General features: G+C 35.9%; 1 protein-coding gene across 1 annotated transcript in view; it reads left to right on the top strand.

Moving 5' to 3' along the window:
- LOC127833381 (26S proteasome non-ATPase regulatory subunit 1-like) overlaps window positions 1-23,697 on the top strand; it is a 272,314-nt gene that overhangs the window by 242,060 nt on the left and 6,557 nt on the right. Inside the window, exons 20-25 of the mRNA XM_052358604.1 lie at window positions 4,144-4,258; window positions 6,550-6,666; window positions 13,294-13,396; window positions 17,289-17,458; window positions 20,396-20,572; window positions 23,007-23,183. Of these exons, the coding sequence (XP_052214564.1) occupies window positions 4,144-4,258; window positions 6,550-6,666; window positions 13,294-13,396; window positions 17,289-17,458; window positions 20,396-20,572; window positions 23,007-23,183 (859 nt within the window). The remainder of the gene's footprint in view (window positions 1-4,143; window positions 4,259-6,549; window positions 6,667-13,293; window positions 13,397-17,288; window positions 17,459-20,395; window positions 20,573-23,006; window positions 23,184-23,697) is intronic.

Here is a 23,697-nt window from a genome sequence, read left to right on the forward strand (position 1 = left end):
TTCAATTTTATTTTTCTCCTTTTATCTAATTTTACAATAATATTTAATTTGAACACTGAAGTATTCACTGCAAAATGAATAGATGAGTTTAAGGAAAAATACAGTGATCAAGAACAGTAACTGTTTATAGTTTTCTTTTTTAATTACCTCCCTTTCTTTCATTTCCATATATTTTATTCTCTACAGCATAACTTCAACACTATATAACTAATTGATCCATGAGTAATAAATAGATGGCACAGGTGCCATGTTTTACATATATATTATTCTACTCTCTAAAACAAATGTTGTCATACAAGCAAACACATTTCGGCGGGGATTTGGCACTACTGTGACAAGCTCTTGTTTTACTCAGGACTTATCACGTTATAGTAAAATGAACTACCTTTAAATGGTGCTAGGCATGATTGTACAATGTTGGAGGCATTAATAAAGTTTTGTCATTGTCCATATGTATGTACATATTGGTTTAAGCAGTGCTGCTTTGAGTGCCTTAAAAGAACAACACCCAATGCTGATTTTACTATGACTGTATTTCTTTTCATTTAAATTCATACATGTTTGCATAAACTATAATAATTTGCAAGAAAGAAAATCTGCCATATTGCTCAATTGATTGTATTAGTGAAGCGTTATATTCCAATGTTGCAGTCATACAATTGAAGTATTTGCAAGGGCTGTCTGGCAGGCTGTACTGTTTGATATAAATCTTTGTATCCTTATCTGTAGGATGTGAGACAGATCCGGGCAATCTGTGGAATTAACACAGTATACAAATAAAATATAAGCCATATAATGTGAAAATGGGTCTTATGCTATATGTGACCAGTGTAGCTAAAGACAAATCGCACAATTGGGCAGTCTGGTCTGTAGCTGTCCTGTTTATTAAACAGATCATAAAACCTTGTGTGCATTATGAGCAGAAAGGGCAGCTCCTGAGCAGACTGAGCAAATACTCAGGCTGGTCTGGAGTTAAGCTGGGTGCATATGTAACATGTTCAGATTTATACTCAGGCTTGTGCTGTGGTATCTAGTACCTTTCCTAGCTGGCCAATGCCAAGGATTTATGTTTTAAGTTTAATTTGATTGGCCCTCTGGGAAAACCGGACCTAATGCAAAAGTAATACTATGGTCCCAGAGTGGCCTGTATGCAGTACGCAATATCAGGGGCCATAGTGTCCGCTTTTATTAAATTGTTTGTTAGCTCACTTTGTGCTCAAAAGTGCTCAATGTGGTCACCGTATGTCCCGCGTAGTGTCATTTGGCATGCGGTGTTCCCATTGTGTGTCTACACCTTTAAGTTCCTTACCACTCTATATGCCACTTTTTTTCAAATCTTGATGAAACTTGGTCCGAATGTTTATCTTGTTAACATCAAGGCCTAGTTTTAATCTGGGTAAGGTGCATCCAAAAACTAAGTCACCTGCCCAAACCTTTGGAAAATCTTGTTACCACTCTTAAGGTCAAATTATGACTCAGTCTTGGTCAGAAAGTTTATATCAACAATATCAAGGTCATGTTTGACTCAAGGTAATATTGGGTCAACAACAAGATCACCATTTCAAGTCTTCAACAATTGGTCTCCCTGAACTTGGGAAAGCGCTATTTGGTGATGATGGCCTACAGTCTAGGCATCAAGAGTTGTCGCAGAATACCATTGGTTACTGTTAAAACTGGCCACACCCAGTGGTTCATAAATTCAAAGCTTTTATAGCAAAAAAACTAAATAATACTTTTCTCTAAATCCATGAAGGTCAAAAGTTGAGTATGTGGTATGTAAAAATATATTGTGCCCCTCCACAAAGTTTGTTCAAATCATGTCTCTGAGGTTAAAACTGGCCATGTAACACCATTGACACAAAATTTAATAAGTGACACAATTGTTGCTTTTGATCATTCCCAGTGCGTCCAATATATCCAACGTTGACCTTTTTTGACCTGGATTTATTCAAACAATACGAATGGGACAGGTTACATCATTTTGAAAGTTTCATGTGGCGCTCTTTGATACTATCACAGTTAAAGCTTTTAAAAATACTCTTTACACCCATTTCATCAAGCTTTAACCTTAACCTTGAACTTGTATGAGAATTGTGTATAGTGTTTGAATTAAACATAGACTATTACATGCAACATAATCAAATGTTTCATGATGGGCACACATGGAAATTAAACATAAGATAGCCACATCAACTTAATGATAAATAATCATAATCTTAATTCATTTGTTGCCCCCTACTTGGGATTCAAATAATGCAGTTGTCTTTTCATAGCACAATTAAGTTTGTGCACTCAGTTCAGGTTAACCACTCCGTCCCAGAGAGAACGTGAGAAGGTAAACTGACCACAAGTATATGAGCCTTGTTCTGGTAAGGCTAACCAGGGACGCCATTTTCGGCTTTAATGGAATATGTTATATAAAGGAAATCTATTCAGAACAAAAATCCATGTGAGCAGAAAGTGTCATCCCTGATAAGACTGTGCGGACACTTTACGCACATGCATTAAACCCCATTATCCCAGAACACGGTCCATATGACTGAAAAAGTGTTAAAACATGAAAAATCTCATTAAAAAAATAAACAACAACAGCAGAGGCTATGATCACTTAGGCCTAAATTAAAATTGAGTTTGTTTGCCCTTTACCGACCGACCCACTTTTTACCCCCCGACCCAAAAAATTTTATTGCGATTTCTGAAAACTTATTTTTTTTATTTTCGTTTTTTTTCGACGATGACAAAAGAGCCGAAAGCAATATTTATTCATGCGCGTATTTATATCCCTGTCTATTATTATCGCCCCTGACCGATCTAGGTCGCTCCGATGGTTGGAATTTCATACGCCCCAGAATAGACAGTAATGCAAGCGTCTATAACCAGCATCGCGATCGGCGGTGTTCCGTGAAAATGGCCGAACGACATCATACTTAACCATTGGTTCGCGAAAGTAGTCGGACATATACGAGTTTACGTTCGTTGTACACATGTTGTTAACGTGATCCAAGATTGCCGACAATTAAAAGAAATAACGATGCTCAGCGAGAACAAATAACTATCGAATTTTTTTGTCGAAAATGCAAAATAAAAGACAAACATGACTTGATTTATATGCAAGTGGATCTGTGTTTAATCAGATTCATGTGCATATTCTGCTTTATTATGTTTGCCACACTGAACAGTTTACTGTAATGGCATGTTAGTGAAATGGATATGTAAAGGTAAACTTATTTAATTTATTAATGTCTCTTAGCTAAATACATCGACAACACTCAAGTATATATGTTTAAAGCGTTAGTATATCTACAAACTGAAACTAACACCCACTGTCCTACAGTGGAACTAACCACCCTCTCCCCCGTTGCGCCTACACCGAAAGGTCCTGCAACGTACCTAACCAGATCCAGAATTTATTTCCCCAAATCAAGTTTTCATGCTTATGTTAGTTGCAATAATACAACTCCCAGCTATTGACCCTCTGAGCTGTACGTATGTACTCATAAAAGCTCAGAGCATTCAAGAAGAAATAATGCTTTATAGTAATGTTCAGTTTGCACTTTTATGAATTTACTTTTCCATGCTGAGACTATGCACTAACCGGTCAAACACTTAAAATTGAGGCCTGTAAAAACTTCAACAGGCCTGTGAATTGTTTCTCCTTGTAGGCAAGTCTGGCCTGTAAAATGTGATGGTCTTTTGCCACGTCTGAATTTTTCCATTAAAGGCTTTGGGCTGTCTTTCTACACTCCTTCAATGCTTGTTGCATGCTAATTAAGCCCAATTTAAGGGAAAGGTTTAAGTTAAAAATAAAAGCTGTCTGGCTGTTAAATAATTACAAATGCATTTGAGCAATTAAAATCATATAATGAACAAATATTTGATGTAATAACACACAAGCATGCATTTGATATTAATATATGCAAGAAACAGCAAACAAGATAATGTTAAGCTACATAGGGCTTCGTACACTGCAACAGTGCTTTAATAAAAGTGTTTTAAATATTCATAGACTATTAGTGTATTAAAAACATAATTTCTCAAATAAAATAAAATAATTTTCCTACCTACCTACCCACCTGTAAAATTTAGGGTCGGTAAAGGGCAAACCAACAATATTTTAATTGTGGCCTTATATTGTACTTCCAGGACTCCCGAGCAGTGCCCCAGTGTTGTCTCCCTTCTGTCTGAGAGCTACAACCCCCATGTGAGGTTTGGAGCTGCTATGGCGCTGGGGATTGCCTGTGCAGGCACCGGACTCAAGGTACAGTGTATTGGTCCTAATGACTTCATGAGTAGGTTAGTCATATTGGAATCTGAAAAATGTTATAAATATTGAGATTATGTCACAGAGAGATTTCTATATAATTAAGTTTTTATCATTAATGTTGGAAGTACAGTCAAATGGGCTTACTGTCTTAACGAGTTATTAAGTGGTCATATTAGTCTCTTGAGAATCACATAAATATTGAGATTATGTCACAGACAGTTACGAATTCTGTTATCATTAGAATTTCTTTTGTTTTCAATATAAGAATATTCCGCTCAAGTTCTAATAATAATCAATCATAATTTGAACTGACTCTTCATCACCGTGTTTGCATCAGCAAAAAGTGGTGAAACTAATTTGTATCACTGAGAACCCATGCAGTCATTAAGGAAATTCTATCACTTAATTTAGTTAAACTAATGTCTTGCACATTTGTGTAACATCATCTTATGTTAATTTTGGAAGAATGACTTTACTGACTGGATAATTATTTAAGAATATATTTACCTTAAATGGAAATATACATTGCCAGCACGTGATCTTGATAAACCAAAGAAAACCACCATTTTGTATGAGGTAAGATAACATACGTGTCTGTGTTGCCGGACATGTCCTAGTGTTTCCAGACATGTCCTAGTGTTGCAAGACATGTCTTAGTGTTGTTGGACATGTCCTATTGTTCGGTGTTCTGGGAAAACTTGGCTTGATGCATGTGCTTAAAGTGTTGTCCCAAATTAGCCTGTGCAGTTATAACAGGCTAATCGGGGATAACACTTTCAGCTTTTATGGTGATTTTCGTTAAAAGGATTCTCTTCTGAGTGAAAATCCTGTAAAGGCGGAAAGAGTTGTCTTAGATTAGCCTGTGTTGACTGCACACGCTAATCTGGGACTACACCTCACACTCATGCATTAAGCCCAGGTTTTCTTTAAACGAGGCTAATGTTATGCTTCAGTGCCTTAAATTGCCAGGGACTTTTGAATTTGGGCAAGTGTTAATTTTCTGTCTGACAGATTTCTCACATGTATCTGCCAGGAAATAGCTTTGATGATGTATGATACCATTTTTTATGGCTGTTTACAAGTTAACATCACACCTGAGGCCCTGTCTCAGATATCAAGGTTGTTTGTCATATATATTGGAAGGATTTGAAAAAGTCTTATTTAAAGTAACCTCTGTCAAAGGATTCCTTGCATACTTGAATTCATATGAACTCGTTCAGGGAAAACTGGGCTATATTCATTTGCATTAAGTGTTGTCCCAGATTAGTCTGTGCAGTCAAAACAGGCCAATGAGGCTGACACTTTCTGCTTTATGGATTTTCCTTCAAAAGAATTCTCTTAATCTTAACGAAAAACCAGTTAAGGCAGAGAGTGTCATCCCTGATTTACCTAGAATGAGGCTATTATGTGAAAAATCAGGCAAGCTGGTATAACTAATAATATGTGTCTTGTTCTGAGAAAACTGGGCTTAATTCATGTGCGTAAAGTGTCGTCCCAGATTAGCGTGTGCAGTCAACACAGGCTAATCAGGGAAGACACTTTCCGCCTAAACATGATTTTCAGTAAGGAGGGACTTCCTTGAAACTAAAAATACCATTAAAGCGGAAAGTGTCGTCTCTGGTTAGCCTGTGCGGACTGCACAGGCTAATCTGGGACGACACTTTACGCACATGTATTAAGCCCAGTTTTCTCAGAAAAAGACACATATCAATGAATGCAATTCTGTAAAAGTCTGGCATACTTTGAGGTTTGAGCCTGAAACTTCCGTATCTCAGCTAAAACTGTTAATCAGATACATGAATGTCCCACTCAATTCCTGATACTGCCTTTAAAAACCCTTTCCCACTCAGGAGCAAAGTAAAAATGGCTATATGCAGCCAGCGTAAAACCAGAACAGCCTGTGAGTTACTCCCAGGCTGTTCAGGTTTTATGCTGTTTGCTGCTCATCTGTATATAAGGGTTTGATATGAAGCCTTTAAAACTTGAATCTAGTAAGAAAGGTCTTCAATTTAATTTGATTTTTTAATGGACTACAGACATATCAAAGTGCGTATCTGAGTGGTAAAGGGCTAACAATTTGATTTTTTAATGGACTACAGACATATCAAAGTGCGTATCTGAGTGGTAAAGGGCTAACAATTTGATTTTTTAATGGACTACAGACATATCAAAGTGCGTATCTGAGTGGTAAAGGGCTAACAATTTGATTTTTTAATGGACTACAGACATATCAAAGTGAGTATCTGAGTGGTAAAGGGCTAACAATTTGGGTTTTTTTCACACAGGAGGCAATCAGTCTTATCGAACCCATGACCAATGACCCTGTGAACTACGTCCGCCAGGGGGCGCTGATAGCCTCAGCCATGATCCTTGTCCAGCAGAACGATGTCACATGTCCCAAGGTGTGTAACTATGACAATGCTCTTGGAAAACAGGATTTAATGTATATTTATATGTATATTTAATGTTTCATCAGAGGTGACTTATGGTTTGCGCTCTGTCTATCAGTCTGTCAGTCAGTCAGTAAGTCACACTTATCTGGATCCTGCGATAACTTAAAAAGTTCTAAATATTTTTTCATGAAACTTGAAACATGGATAGATGGCAATATGGACATTATGCACGTCATTTCATTTTGTTCCTACGTAAAAAATTCTGGTTGCTATGGCAACACAAAGACTAGAATTACTGCTGAAAATGGTGGTTTTCTGGATCCTGTGATAACTTAAAAAGTTTTTAATATTTTTTCATGAAACTTGAAACATGGATAGATGGCAATATGGACATTATGCACGTCATTTCAATTTGTTCCTACGTACAAAATTCTGGTTGCTATGGCAACAAATAGACTAGAATTACTGCTGAAAATGGTGGTTTTCTGGATCCTGCGATAACTTTAAAAGTTCTTAATATTTTTTCATGAAGCTTGAAGCATGGATAGATGGCAATATGGACATTATGCACGTAATTTCATTTTGTTCCTACATTAAAAATTCTGGTTGCTATGGCAAAAATTCTGACAATGGTGGAATTTCTGACAATGTTGGAGCCGGTAGGAGACTATATTGCTTGGCAATAGTCTTGTTTATATATATATAGAAACTTGTGAACACACTCAAGAAGACACATGTGTCTCCCAATCATCATTAGACTTGCTCAGAATATGTGTTCAAATGATATCTTGGCTAAGTTTGAATATGGTCTCAGTCCATTTAAACACATGGCAGCCATGGGAGCAGGGCAGTTTTCCATATATGGCTATAGTGAAACCTTTTGAATGCTCTATATGGGACTTATATTGCCCCTTCTGTATGAAACTTGCACAACTCTGTGATTGTCCAAAATGATGTCTCGATTCAATTGGACACTGGGTCTCATGAGGTCAAAATCTATTTCACCAGGTCATATTTAAAAAAATGCTTGTACATTTTTCAGAGGTCAAATTTATTTCCCTATCATGAATCATGCTCAGAATATTTTTCCAATGGTGTCTTGATTAAGAATAGAACTTGGTTGTGTAGGTCAAAAACAAGGTACAAAAATCAAATGAATAAAATTACTTGTGAACACTCTAGGGGTGACATTTATATATTCTAGCTTGTATGAAACTTGGTCAGAACATGTGTCCCAAGGGTATCTGTGGCGAGTTTGAAACTTGGTCATGTGGGGGTACAAAACCAGGTTACATGCTGAAACTAAAGTAAAAGCATGTGAACATTACCTCTTAAGTGATATTTGGTTCCAGTCCATTGAAAAACTTGGCCACCATGAGAGTTTCCTTATTTAGCAAAGATAAAACCATTGTAACACTTTAGAAATTCCAAATATCATGTTTTCCATTTTGAGTTAACATGCATTTTGAATTGTAGCTTGCGTAAGCTGAAATGCATGCTAATATTAATGAAATATTATAGATTGAATCCTTTTCCAAGAGAAAGTCTCATTCTGTATTGTTTTATATTTTATTGAATTTAAGCCAAAAAATTCAGGCAAGGATTGGAATAATGTGTGATTTCCAGAGACGCAATCAGAACAGATGTCAGAAGCTATTTGCAGTTTAGTTTTGCTTGATCAATCTTGGGACGTAATAGAATCCCTGAGCTCAAGGTTCACACCATGAAAACATGCATTCAGCTGTGAAGAAGGCACTTTGTATCATTGTTGCACGTTTTGATTACACCCTTCACAACAAAGTAGGATTTACCATGGACTTATTCTGTTCATATGCTCATTATTAATACAAACTTGTCTAACAGAACAACTTCTACCATTTTCAACATGCAACATTCAAGCTAACATTCATAGGTCATATTTATCAGAGTGCAGAATCAACAGGGTTTTCAGGGGTTTACACACGGGCTGGACAGAATGTAATCACACCGTTATGAACTTTATTTATGCAAATATCTTGAGTTATTGAAGTGCATTAAAACAAATCTTTAGTCATCATAAAAGACTGTTTTTCTTGCAGTTTGTGCTGATATCTTAAGGTATAGGAATAAATCCTTTAATACGTCTGAAATCGGTGACAAAATTTCATGTCGCCGTAAGCATAACCATGTACAATGAATGCAGTATAAATGGAATGTTTTAACAAAAGAACACAGGCGTATTAAATAAAGTAATTCTGATGTATATCACGTTGCCATAAGCAGCATAGAAACCTGTCTTTTATGCACTAGTTGAAATTCTTAAGATAAATTGTTAAAAAAAGTTATTTAAAATAAAGCACCACTTACCATCCTGTATACATATATTAAAGTTAAAAGGGGGAACGCCACAAAGTCACATGATCTAACACCCTGTTTATGTAGTAGTAAATCGGTGATCTTGATCGTACCTGTAATTTTGAAGTGTTCACAATCAATTTAGTACATCAGCTTGACACGGAATTATTCCGCTATTTTGGAACTAAACATTGAATGTAAATGACTCATTAATGGCGTAGAGTTAATTTTATAAAACAATTGTTTTGTAAACCTTTTCAAACAAAGACAAAAACAAACACATTTTCAACATTTATTTCATTATAATACAACTATCGATAGCAATAAGCGACCACTATCTTGAAGACCACCATGGTGTGAATGCCTGATAAAATCAATAAATAGCCTATAAATCGCTGATAAGGTGTCATAAACAACACTGGTACACACGAGAAGTATAATCGGATTGTTAATTGGGGGCAATACAGGGATTAGCAGTGGTAAGTGTTAGCGAAACAGAGCTAGAATAGCGAATTTTATTGGGAACATAGACCTTACATCGTTTTTTACGAATGTCGGGACAAATCGTCTCATATCGGGACGCCGAGACAAAGGGCCCAAAAGCGGGACTGGGCCATGTCCCGCCGAGATCGGGACGTCTGGCATGTATACATGTGTATCTTATGGAGCTGCACATTTTGAGTGGTGAAAGGTCAAGGTCATGGCCATCCTTCAAGGTCAAAGGTAAAAAAAATATTCAAAAACTTTAACCTTCTTCATAACTTTTGCAATATTGAACGTAGCAACTTCATATTTGGCATGCATGTGTACCTCATAGAGCTGCACATTTTGAGTGGTGAAAGGTCAAGGTCAAGATCATTCTTTAAGGTCAAAGGTTAAAAAAATTCAAAAACTTTAACCAGAACTTAAACCTTCTTCATAACTTGCAAAATTGAACGTAGCAACTTGATATTTGGCATGCATGTGTCTCCCATGGAGCTGCGCATTTTGAGTGGTGAAAGGTCAAGGTCATCCTTCAAGGTCAAAGGTCCAAAAAAAAATCAAAGCAGCGCATTAGCGGGCATTGTGCTCTGACAAACACATCTCTTGTTTAATCTGAAAATAGACTTTTCAAAAGTATTTACTCAGAGGTTTAAATGTACATCATGCCTATCATTATTGCCTGGGAAATAGTATTTACATATAATGAGCGGAAAAAAATAATTCAATTGAACTTTTATATTTGACAAAAAATTAGAGGTTACTTTTTGTGCAATTTGTGAAAAAACTCAACTTATGATTATTTTCATCTTTTAAAATGCACGCAACACTTATGAAGTTGATGCTGACAACTCTTTAACAGCTTGATAGGCTTTGCTCAAACCTTCCAAGCTGAATGTGAAGAGGATCATTAAGGAAGGAATTTTTACTTTACCCTTTCCCCCATAAGAAGCAAAGTGAAAATTGCTTTTGCAACCAGCATAAAACCAGAACAGCCTGCAAGTAACTCGCAGTCTGTGCAGGTTTTATGCTGTTTCTGCTCATAAGTATCTAAGGGTTGGAAATGAAACCTTTAAAACTTGAATCTAGTAATAACGGTCTTGCATTAAATATAACTTTCTAAGGGACTTTAAATGCGTGAAAATAGTTGTGAAAGTGGTGAAAGCCTTTTGTGTGCTGTAGAATATAGAGTGGCTTTGTCTGTGTCCTTAATATAGCATGCATTAATAGGGCATCTGTGGCTGTGAAACATTTGTAGTTGTCTGTAAAATAAGGGGTAAAGTCAGAAATTATTGTAATTTTCAACTTATCCAACCTTCTGAGTAAAAAAGTGCATAATTATGTCTTTAAAGTATCAAAGTTCATTGTTTTTGAAAAGAAAGAAAGCATATGTTGCTCATCCTCATCCCAAAGAGAAAGAAGCTTGCAGCTTTTCATATAAATCTTTTCAGTAGAATTTGTTTATTATCAAAAAAACAATATGATATTTTAAGATGGAGATTCTTTAGAGATTTCTTTACTGGCTTTTGTCTGGATTATTGATATGAAATATTCATGAACTATGTTAGAACACTCCAAGAATACGACGTCATTGGCACCTATATATAACACTGTGCATAATGCTCCATTTGGCTGCAGATTGCGATGACGTTTTTGTCAAAGCAATTTTAATGTCCCAGATTTCATAGACTTTTCTGGTGCTCCTTGAGTTTTCCAGATTCTAACATTTTTCACATAATAAATTGTGATGCAGACTTTGATTACAGTCCCACTCTGAGTATTATTGTATATGCAGATTTTTTTTCAGTTTGCCAAGTAAATTCCAGAAAGTATGAAGAAATTTTGCAGTACATATTTTTATGCCCCCGGTAGGGTGGCATAAAGCATTTGAACTGTCCGTCCGTCCCTCCATCCGTCAGTCTGTCCGAAAACTTTAACATTGGCCATAACTTTTGCAATATTGAAGATAGCAACTTGATATTTGGCATGCATGTGTATCTAATGGAGCTGCACATTTTGAGTGGTGAAAGGTCAAGGTCATCCTTCAAGGTCAAAAGTCAAAAAATACAATTCAAGGGAAGTAATAAACTTTAAAAGGGAGATAATTTTTAAACCTGCCAAATGATATATTGAAATTTTATTTCAAAGCAGCATCAAAGGGGGTGTGGTGTTTCTGACAAACACATCTCTTGTTATTAGAACATATTCTTCAAGTCAGCAAGTAACTAGGGATTAGCAACTAATTTGCAAACAGTTTCTAAACACCAGGCTTGGCGAAATTGGAAAAAAACTGCCGGTCATCCGGACAGGCATTTCAGAAAATGTGCCGGTCCGGAGAAAATTTAGCCGGACCGAAAAAAAACAACAACACAACTATGTACATTAAGATAAACCCTTTTTTTCTCAGAAAAATCGGAAAAAAACGCATCGTACCGAAGTATGAGCGTCCTAGAAACTGGTCCATATTCCGTGTTTTGTTGAATTCTCAAATGCGCATAATTAAATTTGTATTCCGAAACACTCTTCCCAATTTAATTTTTACTCGACGTTATCACATTCTTCAAATAAACTGCAAATGTACAGTGTGTTTTAATCCTTTCTCTCCAGAAAAGCGCGCGCAAATTATTCCCTACATGTACAACGTCACGTCAAACGCATGGAAAGCGTGCGTGTATTAAATTTCTGTTAAATGTTTCGTGGTAAATTTTAATAGAATGATATCGCGAAGAATGTGTGAGTGTTGTGAAAACACGCTTAGCGGTTTTACTGACCCTGTGTAGACTGAGATGTTTTAACAAAAGGGATTAAAATGTGCGAAAGCAGTTGCCGATTTTGCGAGTTTGAAGTAGGTGTTGTGTAACCAGTTGGATTTGCTAATTGTACGTAACAAACTTATTGCAAACATCAACACAATGAGCGATTTCATTTTCATGATGTAGACTGTAGTAAAGGGTTTGCTCTTCGAATTTTCAACTTTGAAAAAATATGATATGTTTGCATTCATTGCACATTTATTTTGCCGGTCACAAGGACCGACATTCTGGTTAAACCTGCCGGACCAAATGAAAATTTGCCGGTCAGGACCGACGGACCGGCAATTTCGCCAAGCCTGAACACATTATAAAAAAATAAAATGCAAAGACATTCAATTAAACTACTGTTCAGGCATTGAAAATTGTTCAGATAATTACAGCAATTAAACCTCAGTTAAACTTGCAGTGTTGTTGAATATATTTGGGACAACAAGGGGAGACTTTCAACTGCCATCAATGTATTCAATAATTACCATATCCTAAATATTTATCCAAAATATTGGTACATTTCAATGTTTATTGTACCCTACTGGTTTCATCGGAGGGGACTTATGGTTTGTGCTCTGTGCGTCTGTTTGTGAGTCTGTCTGTGGGTCTGTCTGTCTGTCACACTTTTCTGGATCCTGCTTTTAAAGTTCTTCATATTTTTTCAAAAACCTTGAAACATGGATAGATGGCAATATGAACATTATGCACATCATTTCATTTTGTTCCTACGTCAAAAATTCTGGTTGTTTTGGCAACAAATAAAGAAAATTAAAAAATTATGACAATGGTGGAGCCGGTAGGGGACATAATATTGCTTGGCAATAGTCTTGTTAACTTGTATGTCTAATTGGATTCAGTAAATGGTTCTTGATATTAATCCTTTTTAAGAAAAGGTTAACCAAAACTGATTGTATAAAAAAAAGTTGTACTAAAATTCAATATTTGTATGAGCTGTAACAAGTTATATGTTTTACATGTCTTATTTTGCCATATCAGAATAGATGATCGGTCCATGTTTCAGTCGAGTCATTTCCGCCAGATGTACAGCAAGATCATCAGTGACAAGCATGATGACATCATAGCCAAGTTTGGGGCCATCCTTGCACAAGGCATTCTGGATGCAGGTAGCACCCCCCCCCCCCCCTTAGCGTGATGTTGTTACAAAATAGGCACTTTTTGCATGTGTTTATTTGTTTCACATTTGTAATTCTTGCACAAAGCATTCTGTATGCAGGTAACCCACACCCCCTCTAGCGTGAGGTTGTGAGATTGTTACAAAAAAAGCACTTTTTGCGTCTGCTGAGTTGGGTTTGTTTTGTTTTCGGTTTCTGCTGTGGTTATAAACATACTTTTAGAGACTACATTTCGATGGCAGCAGTTTTGCTACCAGAGTCGCACCCTTTAGTTTGCGAAGACATTAAGAAGGTTGTGATCTTATTCATTTTTGGCCTCTAAATTTTAAGAGTTTGAAGATCGAAAGACCATTTACTGGTCCTTTGGAAACTGAGACCAAAAAGTAATAGTTACATATAAAGAAATAAACAGATAAAAAGTATTGTATTTAAGTTAATTAGCTGCATCATTTTTCTCCATTAATGATTTTGACCTGATTGTTGCCATACCATAAAGTAACAAGACAGACAGTCTTGGTACTTTCAAGATGTAAGTGGTCCTTGCAAACATTTGGTGACCATGGCCCAACAGACTACTATTGGTGTCTTATTTAACCCTTTCCCACTCAAAAGCAAAGTGAAAATGGCTATTTGCAAACAGCATAAAACCAGAACAGCCTGTGAGTAACTCACAGTCTGTTCAGGTGTTATGCTGTTTTACTCATAGTATCTGAGGGTTGGATAAAAAGCCTTGAAAACTTGATTCTAGTCAGAAAGGACTTAAATAGAGTTTAACTTTCTAAAGGACTACAAATGCGTGAAAATGCATAGTGGTCAAGGGTTAATTTAATTAAAAAACTATTAATTTGATGTTTGATTGAATTTGTATTGATTTTGCATTTCTCAATCTGCAATATATATATAAAAAAATAGAATATGATTATGGTGGAATGGGAATACAAATATTCATAGAATAACAATGTTTTATTATGTTTAGGTTATCATTTTAAGCTAATGTTCTAATGTATATGGTATTTGTGTTTATTTATTCTGCTACTTGGCCTTTTTGTAAGCTTTATTTAGGTGCAAAATGTTCAATCAAGTTGGCAAAACAAAACATTCTTGTACAAAGAATAAAAACAAGCATGTTATTTTAAATGTGATATTCAAATAACTTTGTCATATGTTGTATTGTTCAAGTTAAACCATAACCTATAGTATTTAAAATCTCATGCATCTAGCATCTGGTCTTGTTATTATTTAAAAAGTGCGACAGTAATGGTGGAATAAATGGGGGTTTTCTCAACCAATTGGATTTCTGAATATTTAAAATAATCCCCATGAAAAAGAGTACAACTCGCTTACCAAACATCAACTTTATAAATTCAATACAATTTATTGTCAATTAGATGTACATGTAACTTTTAAAGAAAAAAGCAAACCTTTCAAAACAATTAGAACTGTTTACTCTACTGCATTTGGATAAAAATGTGATTGTCATTTCTTCTTTCAAAATCTTGCTAATTCAAAGGTTACACAATGAAACACGTGCTACAACTTTATTCCTTAGTATCTATTTATGTTTGTTAATGTAATGAAAATTCCCCAGAAAATATAACATGGTGTATGGCTGAAATATGTTTCCTGCAATTTAAAATAAATGCCTCTTATTGTTAAGTCACCTAAATATACAAAGCCATTTCAAAAACATTCCCTGTGTTCTATAAGAAAAGCAATTAGGCCTTAGCTGCTGCGTTTTATCTAGTGAATTTAATATGGGCCACATTTTTAGATTTTCTAAATTAAATTCTATTTCCAAGATATTGTTATTCTTATGGTGCTGGTATTTTGGGATTATATTAGTCGGCATAAAAATGGAAACAAAAGTAACACATAATAAGTCAGTTGTTGTTTATTATCAAATTTTATTGTACTTTGACTTTTTGGCACTTTCATACGAAATCATTAAAATGAACCTGTTTATATTTGATCATTTCTTGACAAAACAAAAAATCTATTCTCAAGGGTGTATGTTTTATATACTTTTTATTGCTGACAGAAGCATAATTGGTCATAATACTTTACAAGAACTCTGCTGTTGTCCAACATATCGGAAGTCAAGGCCTTTAATTGACAGCTGTTTACATCTAAATCCTGCCAGCAGAGATTACTTCCCTTTCTCACCACAACAGTTACTGCCCTTACTGTTAACAGCAACCACTGTGATGGGCATTGGTCGATTCAGATAGGACATTATTCATTGTTTGAAGGGTGTTATTTGTATTTCATTGACGTTCATGAAGGTCTTTGTCTGAGATAGGTCTGGGTAGGCCTCATGATAAATCCAATAGGAGTAATTTCAGATCTGAAACAATTGCAAATTTTGCAAATGTTTTGTAGAACATATTTTTTTATCAACCGAGTTAAACATGCTCTTTGTGAGATTTTTTAATCAGCTTTTGTCTGTAATGCAGGGTTGGTTTTGCGTTGTTAACATTTACCTAGTGTACACTCTAGAGGCCACATTTATTGCCGAATTTTTATGAAACTTGGTCAGAACATTTGTCCCCATGCAGAATTTCAAGCTTGGTAATGTTGGGTTTAAACTGCTTGTGAATACTCTAGAAGTTATTTTTTGTCCAATCTTCATGAAACTTGCTCAGAACATTAAATTTCTGTTCAGTCTAATGACATCTTGGCAGATTTCGAAAATGACTCCAGTCTGCTGAAAAACATAACCAGTGTTTGTGGAAGTTTTCCCTGTACGGCTATAAATAATTATTGTGAACTCTCTAAATTTGTTATTAGGGGCAAAAAAGCTTGGTCATGGTTCAAATTTTTAAAACAAACATCGCCAAAGCTTATCAGTTCAATTATGTTTCTTAGGGTCTCAGGTTAGCGCACTAGGGTCTTTTGCGCTCTAGTTTTACATTGAACTGAAATTATTGAGCAAAATCTGTGGGCTCAAAAAAAGCATAGAATATTATAAAGGGAGAAATATAAAAAATAACAAGAATAAATAAAAACAAAAACACTTAAACAGGCCTGCTCTTAAATAAAAATAGAAGATTTGATGGAAGGAATGTTTTAACTTTTCTGGAAACTAAAATAATTTCCTTTAGAGTTTGGGTCACTGCATGTCATTGACTTTACCATATTCGCATTCCTATCAGTTGTGCAGTTAATGAGTGGATGATTGATCGCGTATTATCAGAATAAGTCAATCGGCGCCACACCTCCTATCTTCATGACTTATTGAATGATGAATCCAAGAAATAACTGAATGTTTTATGGCCATCTGGTATGCTAGAGCTGTGGTATTTACCTTAATGATCAACACTGATCATAATTTGGTGATAACAATATTGGCATTCTTATGTGCATTACACCGTAGCGGTTACGGGTATGTCCTCTACTGAACATGTTTTTTTCACATGACATTTATTGTATTGTCAATTCCAGAATGTCTCGTAGAATATTTCAAACTAAGTTGGTTATTAGTTGAAATTACTAAGTTTCAATTTCTGACTTTAAAAAAAATATTCCCCAAGAATTGTGTCACTGAAGGGCTCAAGGTGGCTATAGGTAAGCTTTTCTCTCTTTATATTAGTGCAGTGCCCTGGGAAAACGGGGCTTATTGTATTTGCTTAAATTTTGACACATATCAGCCTGTGGCTCATAAGGGACAACACTTTCTGCTTAAACAGGATTTTTGTTGAAAAGAAACTTGCTGTGAACAACACAATTCCATTAAAGTGGAACATGTCGTCCCAGATTAGCCTGTGCAAACAGTAAGGCTAATCAGGGACGACACTTTACACACAGGCATTAATCCCTGAAAACCCATTAAACCCAGAGCCAGACTCACATGTTTCCTACAGTCTTCTTCTCCTATGTATTTCAGGAGGCCGTAACATGACGATATCCCTGCAGTCACGCACAGGTCACAGCAACCTGGAGGCCATTGTGGGCATACTGGTGTTCTCCCAGTTCTGGTTCTGGTACCCGCTGACCCACTTCCTGTGCCTGGCCTTCACCCCCACCTGCACCATTGGGCTCAACTCGGACCTTAAGGTAACGGCATTTAAGCCCCTCTCTGGGAACACAGGGCTTAATATATAGAGAATACTAGGTTAGCGTTGAATACAGAGAAGTTTATGTTGCGAGGCTTAGAACGCCGGAAGCGCGAGCCTTGGCGAGCGCTTTCGGTGTTCGAGCCGAGCAACATAAACTTCTCTGTATTCAACGCTAATCCTAGTATTCTATTTATCCCATTTGATTTTTTCAACGTAACATTTAACATAAATAGATCTAATAACCTTAACAATAATTTTAATTCAGTCATAAAAGTGCTTAAAATCTAACAAATGTAACCATGCGTAGTGATATACATGTAGTCTATTTGTTCTGGTACGCAAAAAAGTCTTTAAAAAATTCACACACAAACTGTAAAACACGTAAAAAATATCACCATATGCCTACTTTCAATTTTACGCAGTATGCGAATTTTAACACATTACGACCGCGAAAAGAAGATTTTACTTTACTGTAATTCATTTTATTTTCGAAAGAAAATGATCAAAATCCAATATGGCGGCAATTGCTCCTGACAAAATGCTGTCGATGTCAACATACATGTACACCATCGACGACCTAGTTCTGGCTACCATAACTTTAAATGTCGCTTTTTATGATTTTTGACTGGCGCGACTTTGTACAGGTCTGTCAATACTAAATAAACTGTACGCTGAAGTTTCTTTAGCTATCGAAGACCTTGACAATTTTGACGAGTAAACAGACAATTGCAGTGACTGACACTTTATTTGACAAAATATACAGGGCAGTACGTTTTCCGACTTCGGACGACGAATTTAAGGACGCGCAGAACGTGTTTTTTATATAATGTTATGGGTATGCCGTGTGTGATCCGATGCATCAATGGCGCCCATGTTAAAATCATTTCCCCGAGAACAGGGAACGACAAAAGTACAAACAAAAATCAAAACACGTAAGAACTAGTATCTTACCTTTAATTATCCTTTAAAATCCATCTGATAATCCATTTAACTCAATAATTGACGATTTTGCATCTAGGGTCTTTAATAATTATTTTAGCATAGTTAGATAAAGACCCTTATGCCATTCTATCACTTTATTCAAATGAGTTTATGAACGCGATAAACTTTCTTCTTCGTCACACGCTACGTCATGAACCGGAGCAGTTTATCTAATAATAGCCGTTGGTAAACTCGGTTGCATTTGCAGATGTCTGCATACAAACATAATTATGTTTAAACTTGCACAATGTTTTATTTATCTATGGTAAATGCCCTTATTGTACGAGAAAATAATTTAATATATAAATACACAAAGAATGGAAAACATTCCAGTACACAACAGATAAATGAGTAGAAAATACCCGTGTACAAAATGGAACGTTCCCAATTCCAGTGTGGTGCTATTTTTACCATCTTATACTTTACACAGCTCTATGCCTAACGTGAATTAAATAGGAAAGCAAACATAGCAGATTATTCATGAACTGTGCGATATGTGTATGGCTTGTTGTACATTCTTAATATTTAAGTTAAATGTCAAAAGTATATGCTTTGGTTATAAACAATGCACATTACACGAAATAAGGAAAATGTGATCAATTGACAATTCAGATATGTCGACATACAATTCATGTAGAAAACATGTGAAATAAGTCGCGTTTATAATAAATCGTCAAAAAAATGGGGAAAATGACGCAATAAGTATGTCATTTTATGACGCCATCAATCAGCTGATTTATTATACGGATGGCGAAAATTATGTCATATGACTAGATTTAAAGGTTGAAGGTCGTATAATTTTGAAGCTTAAGTTTTGTCGACTTTGTTATAAATAAAAAAATAACAAAACAAAAATTGTGTAATTTCATATTTTATTTCAACATTTCTTTTGGTGAATATGTCATATATATGTTTTTCTGCAAAATATGCACATTTTCTTCTAATGGGTGACCTTAAAATTCGACCAATGAACCAAACAATATCGACCTAATTTTATCGCATGACGTCATTTAAAAAGTAGTCAGTGCACGCGACAGGTATATTCCACAGTGTTGAATACAAGCAAGTATATTCCACAACGTGTTATACCGTCAATGTCGCGGTGAAAATGGGATAAATGTGATTAAAGTGTTGTCCCAAATAGGCCTGTGCTGTCTGTAAAGTCTTATCAGGGACAATAATTCTTGTTATGGTGTTCACCGAACATAATGTACATAAAGTATTAGCATGTGCAGTCCGCTATCTTTTAAATTAAGCACACTTTAAGAAAACAGGGTTTAATGCATGGACAGAAAGTGTTACCCCAGATTAGCCTGTGCAGTTCACTCAGACTTATCATGGACATATCTTTCGCTTTAATGGTATTTTTAGTTTAAAGGAAGTTCTTTCTTACCAAAAATGCTGTTTAGACGGAAAGTTTCTGAAAAATCTGACAGCAATTTACGCATATGCATTAAATCTTGAACATTTAAGGGGGTTAATTAATGCTTTGGAGCTCTGTATTGATATACTGGATTATGCCCCTTTTATCACTTTTGTTATTAATTGACATGAATAATATTGTTCAGTGACATGAACATACTGGCTGCTTACAGGGGTGATAATAACTCCATAATAAATGAATAAATATGTATATAAATATGTCAATGGCATTTATCAGGGCAACATTGGCAATACAAAAACATAAACCAGCCTTCAAAACAAGAAGACACTGATCCCACTGAATTTTAGTCCACACTTGTGTTTCATGTTTATAAAGCCCGTTGATGCAGTGTATAAATTTACTGTTGTAATGCCCCTCAACAAGTAGTTATATATAACATTAATATTTTAGCTTGCTTCATATTACATATGTGACGTGTGTGTGTAGAGGGCGTGAGATTTTTTTGTGATTGCTGTGACAAGCTTCTGTATTTCTGTCATTACTACAATCCATATACGCCTGTCTATATAGATGCCCAAGTTGGAGCTGAAGTCCAACGCGAGGCCATCCATGTTTGCCTACCCTCCAAACATGGAGGAGAAAAAGGAGAACAAGAAGGACAAAGTAGAGACCGCCATCTTGTCCATCACGGCCAAACAGAAGAAAAAAGAGGCAGAAAAGAAGAAAGAAGAAGAAAAGATGGATGTGGTATGTGAAAATGGCTTGGGAATGCTACATGATGGCCTCTTTAAGTAGTTGAAACCTATTAAGTAGGCTTAATTGCATTGAAAGCCAAAGGCTTATTGCAAAAGCTCTTTAGTCCGTATCCTTGGTTTATCTGCTACTTTAGTCCGTATCCTTGGTTGATCTGCTACTTTAGTCCGTATCCTTGGTTGATCTGCTACTTTAGTGCGTATCCTTGGTTGATCTGCTACTTTAGTGCGTATCCTTGGTTGATCTGCTACTTTAGTCCGTATCCTTGGTTGATCTGCTACTTTAGTCGGTATCCTTGGTTGATCTGCTACTTTAGTCTGTATCCTTGGTTGATCTGCTACATTAGTCTGTATCCTTGGTTGATCTGCTACTTTAGTCCGTATCCTTGGTTGATCTGCTACTTGAGTCCGTATCCTTGGTTGATCTGCTACTTAGTGTCTTTGGGGGGGATCTTAAGAACGGTTCCACAGTGGGGATCAAACCCATGACCTCCTGGTGGCTGGGCTGACAACATATGCTCTAAACCAGGGCTACCTGATTAGGATTGGCTTTGGAAGGCTAACATTAATTTACTGACAGTGTTTATGGATAGATTAGGCATACATAAAGTTTATGTACTCATGACATGCAGGAAAATGCTTTTCAATATATATAATTATATAGTAACATAAGCTGTATTTTTAACACTTGAAAGGTCAAACTAGACATGTGTTCGCTGCAGTACAAATCCCATTTCAGCTTTATATTCATCTTTGTTGAAAGACATAGGTTCTGGGGGCATATTTAAATCGCACCGTCCAACAGTCAGTCATTTAGTCCGTCTGGATTAGTTGGCGCAATAAGTCAAGCAATTGTCATCCGATCTTCACCAAACTTCATGAAAATGTGTAAGGCAATAATATCTAGGTCAAGTTGGATATCGGCCAAATTGACCCAGACACTCTTGAGGTACCGCCCTTGGATCATCGTAAAGTTTGTTTTTTTCTCGTTTCCGCTCAATAACTCGAGCAATTGTCATCAGATCTTCATCAAGCTTCATGAAAATGTGTAAGGCAATAACCTCTAGGTCAAGTTAGATAATCAGCCAAATTGACCCAGACACTCTTGAGTTACGGCCCTTGAATCTTCGTAAAATTGTTTCCACTCAATAACTTGAGCAAATTTCATAGGATCTTCACCAAACTTCATGAAAATGTGTAAGGCAATAATATCTAGGTCAAGTTCGATAATCGGCCAAATTGACTTAGACACTTCTGAGTTACAGCCCTTGAATCACCGAAAAATTGCTTTTTATCTCGTTTCCGCTCAATAACTAGAGCAAATGTCATAGTTTATGACATTAAGGTCTAGTTTGATAATCAGCCAAATTGACCAAGACACTCCTGAGTTACATCGAAAAATTGAGTGTTTTTTTCTCGTTTCCGCTCAATAACTCAAGCAATTGTCATCGGCATCAGATCTTCACCAAACTTTATAAATATGTGTGAGACAATAAAATTTAGGTTAAGTTTGATAATCAGCCAAATTTACCCAGGCACTTCTGAGTTATGGCCCTTGAATCATCAAAAAAATTGCGTTTCCGCTCGAAAAATGCTCAAAACTTCTATGTTGCTTCAGATGTTACCTGCATATTTGGTATGCATGTGTATATGGACAAGGCCTTTCCATAAGTACACATATTTTGATCTTGACCTTGAACTTAGGGTCCGCATTTAGGTTTCGAAATCTACGTTTAGCTTTCGAACCAGCGTTTTTCGGGGGCATATGTCTTCCGATCGAGACAGCTCTTGTTTACTGTTTGTGCTGTCATATTGCTGCCAATTGCTCCAAACAAAGATGTATTTTATATGTTGACAACAGAATGGCTATATTATTAAGACTTGCACATAGTAAGGATATGTATGATATGTCAATTTGTAAATCAAAATATAGTTCATTTATGAATAGTCACAAGTTTGTTTGCATACTTAGAGGGTTCATTGTGGTATGATAAACAAGTCATGTTTGCGGATAATCAAATCAAAATCCAGCATTCAACTTCAAATTCAACATGTTTTAATTATTTTGTTATAAACCCCCCAAAAAATCACTTCATTGTAATATTAACTACTGCTATTATCTAAAAAAAATTAATAGATGATTAAATTAAAACAATGGGATTAAATGGGCTAAATGCATGTGCATAAAGTGTCATCCCAGATTAGCCTGTGCAGTTCACACAGGCTAATCTGAAACAACACTTACCGCTTTTATTGTATTTTTGTTTAAAGGAGATCTCTTTTAAGCACAAATTCAGATAAGGCGTAAAGTGTCATCCCAGATTAGCATGTGCAGACTGCACTGGCTAATCTGCAAGGACAGTTTACAACATGCATTAAGCCCTGTTTTCAGAGAGCCCGACTAAAATCAATCATTTCTTATGTCTCAGGACGAGAAGCCAGACATCAATACAGAAAAGAAGGGAGACAAATCCGCCGACAAGGGAGAGAAATCCAGTGGTGAGAAGGAGACAGAGGAGGAAGGGAAGAAGGAAGAAGAGAAAAAGAAGGAACCCGAGCCCAACTTTGAGATGCTGAACAATCCAGCTCGTACCATGCTGGCACAGGTGAGTTGTTGTTGATCATTTTGGATTCAGCAGGCCTTTTCCTGCCCTTTCTATAGGTCCTTTAAATGGACCCTGTCAAAAGAGATATTGTAAATAAAAATCCAAAAAAAATCCATTGTATTTATTTTTTAAGAATAAAAGAAGCGCTTTGTGATTATTTTATCTCAATTTTATTTTGATTACATCTTTATAACTATTACTAATAATTTATATGATTTGTTTGAAATATTGAATTAGTTACTCCAAAATCAGTGGACTTTTGGGGAAAAAAATTCGCAGTTGCATTTCCCCCAAAATGACAAGGAAAAGGCCTATTCAAAATAGATCAATCAGAGATATAAATCAATAAAGGTCATAACAAGGTTACAGTTACCTGTTTTTAGAAGTTATTTATGTATAATAATCAAACTTTTTAGGATTCAAAGTTAAAAGTCTGGGCAGGTCATTTGGGGTGGAGGTCATGAGTTCGGGATAGTGAAGGCAATGAAATCAAACAGGATTTTAGCTCACCTGA

The sequence above is a fragment of the Dreissena polymorpha genome, chromosome 6 (genome assembly GCF_020536995.1).
Source record: "Dreissena polymorpha isolate Duluth1 chromosome 6, UMN_Dpol_1.0, whole genome shotgun sequence".
Taxonomy (NCBI): domain Eukaryota; kingdom Metazoa; phylum Mollusca; class Bivalvia; order Myida; family Dreissenidae; genus Dreissena; species Dreissena polymorpha.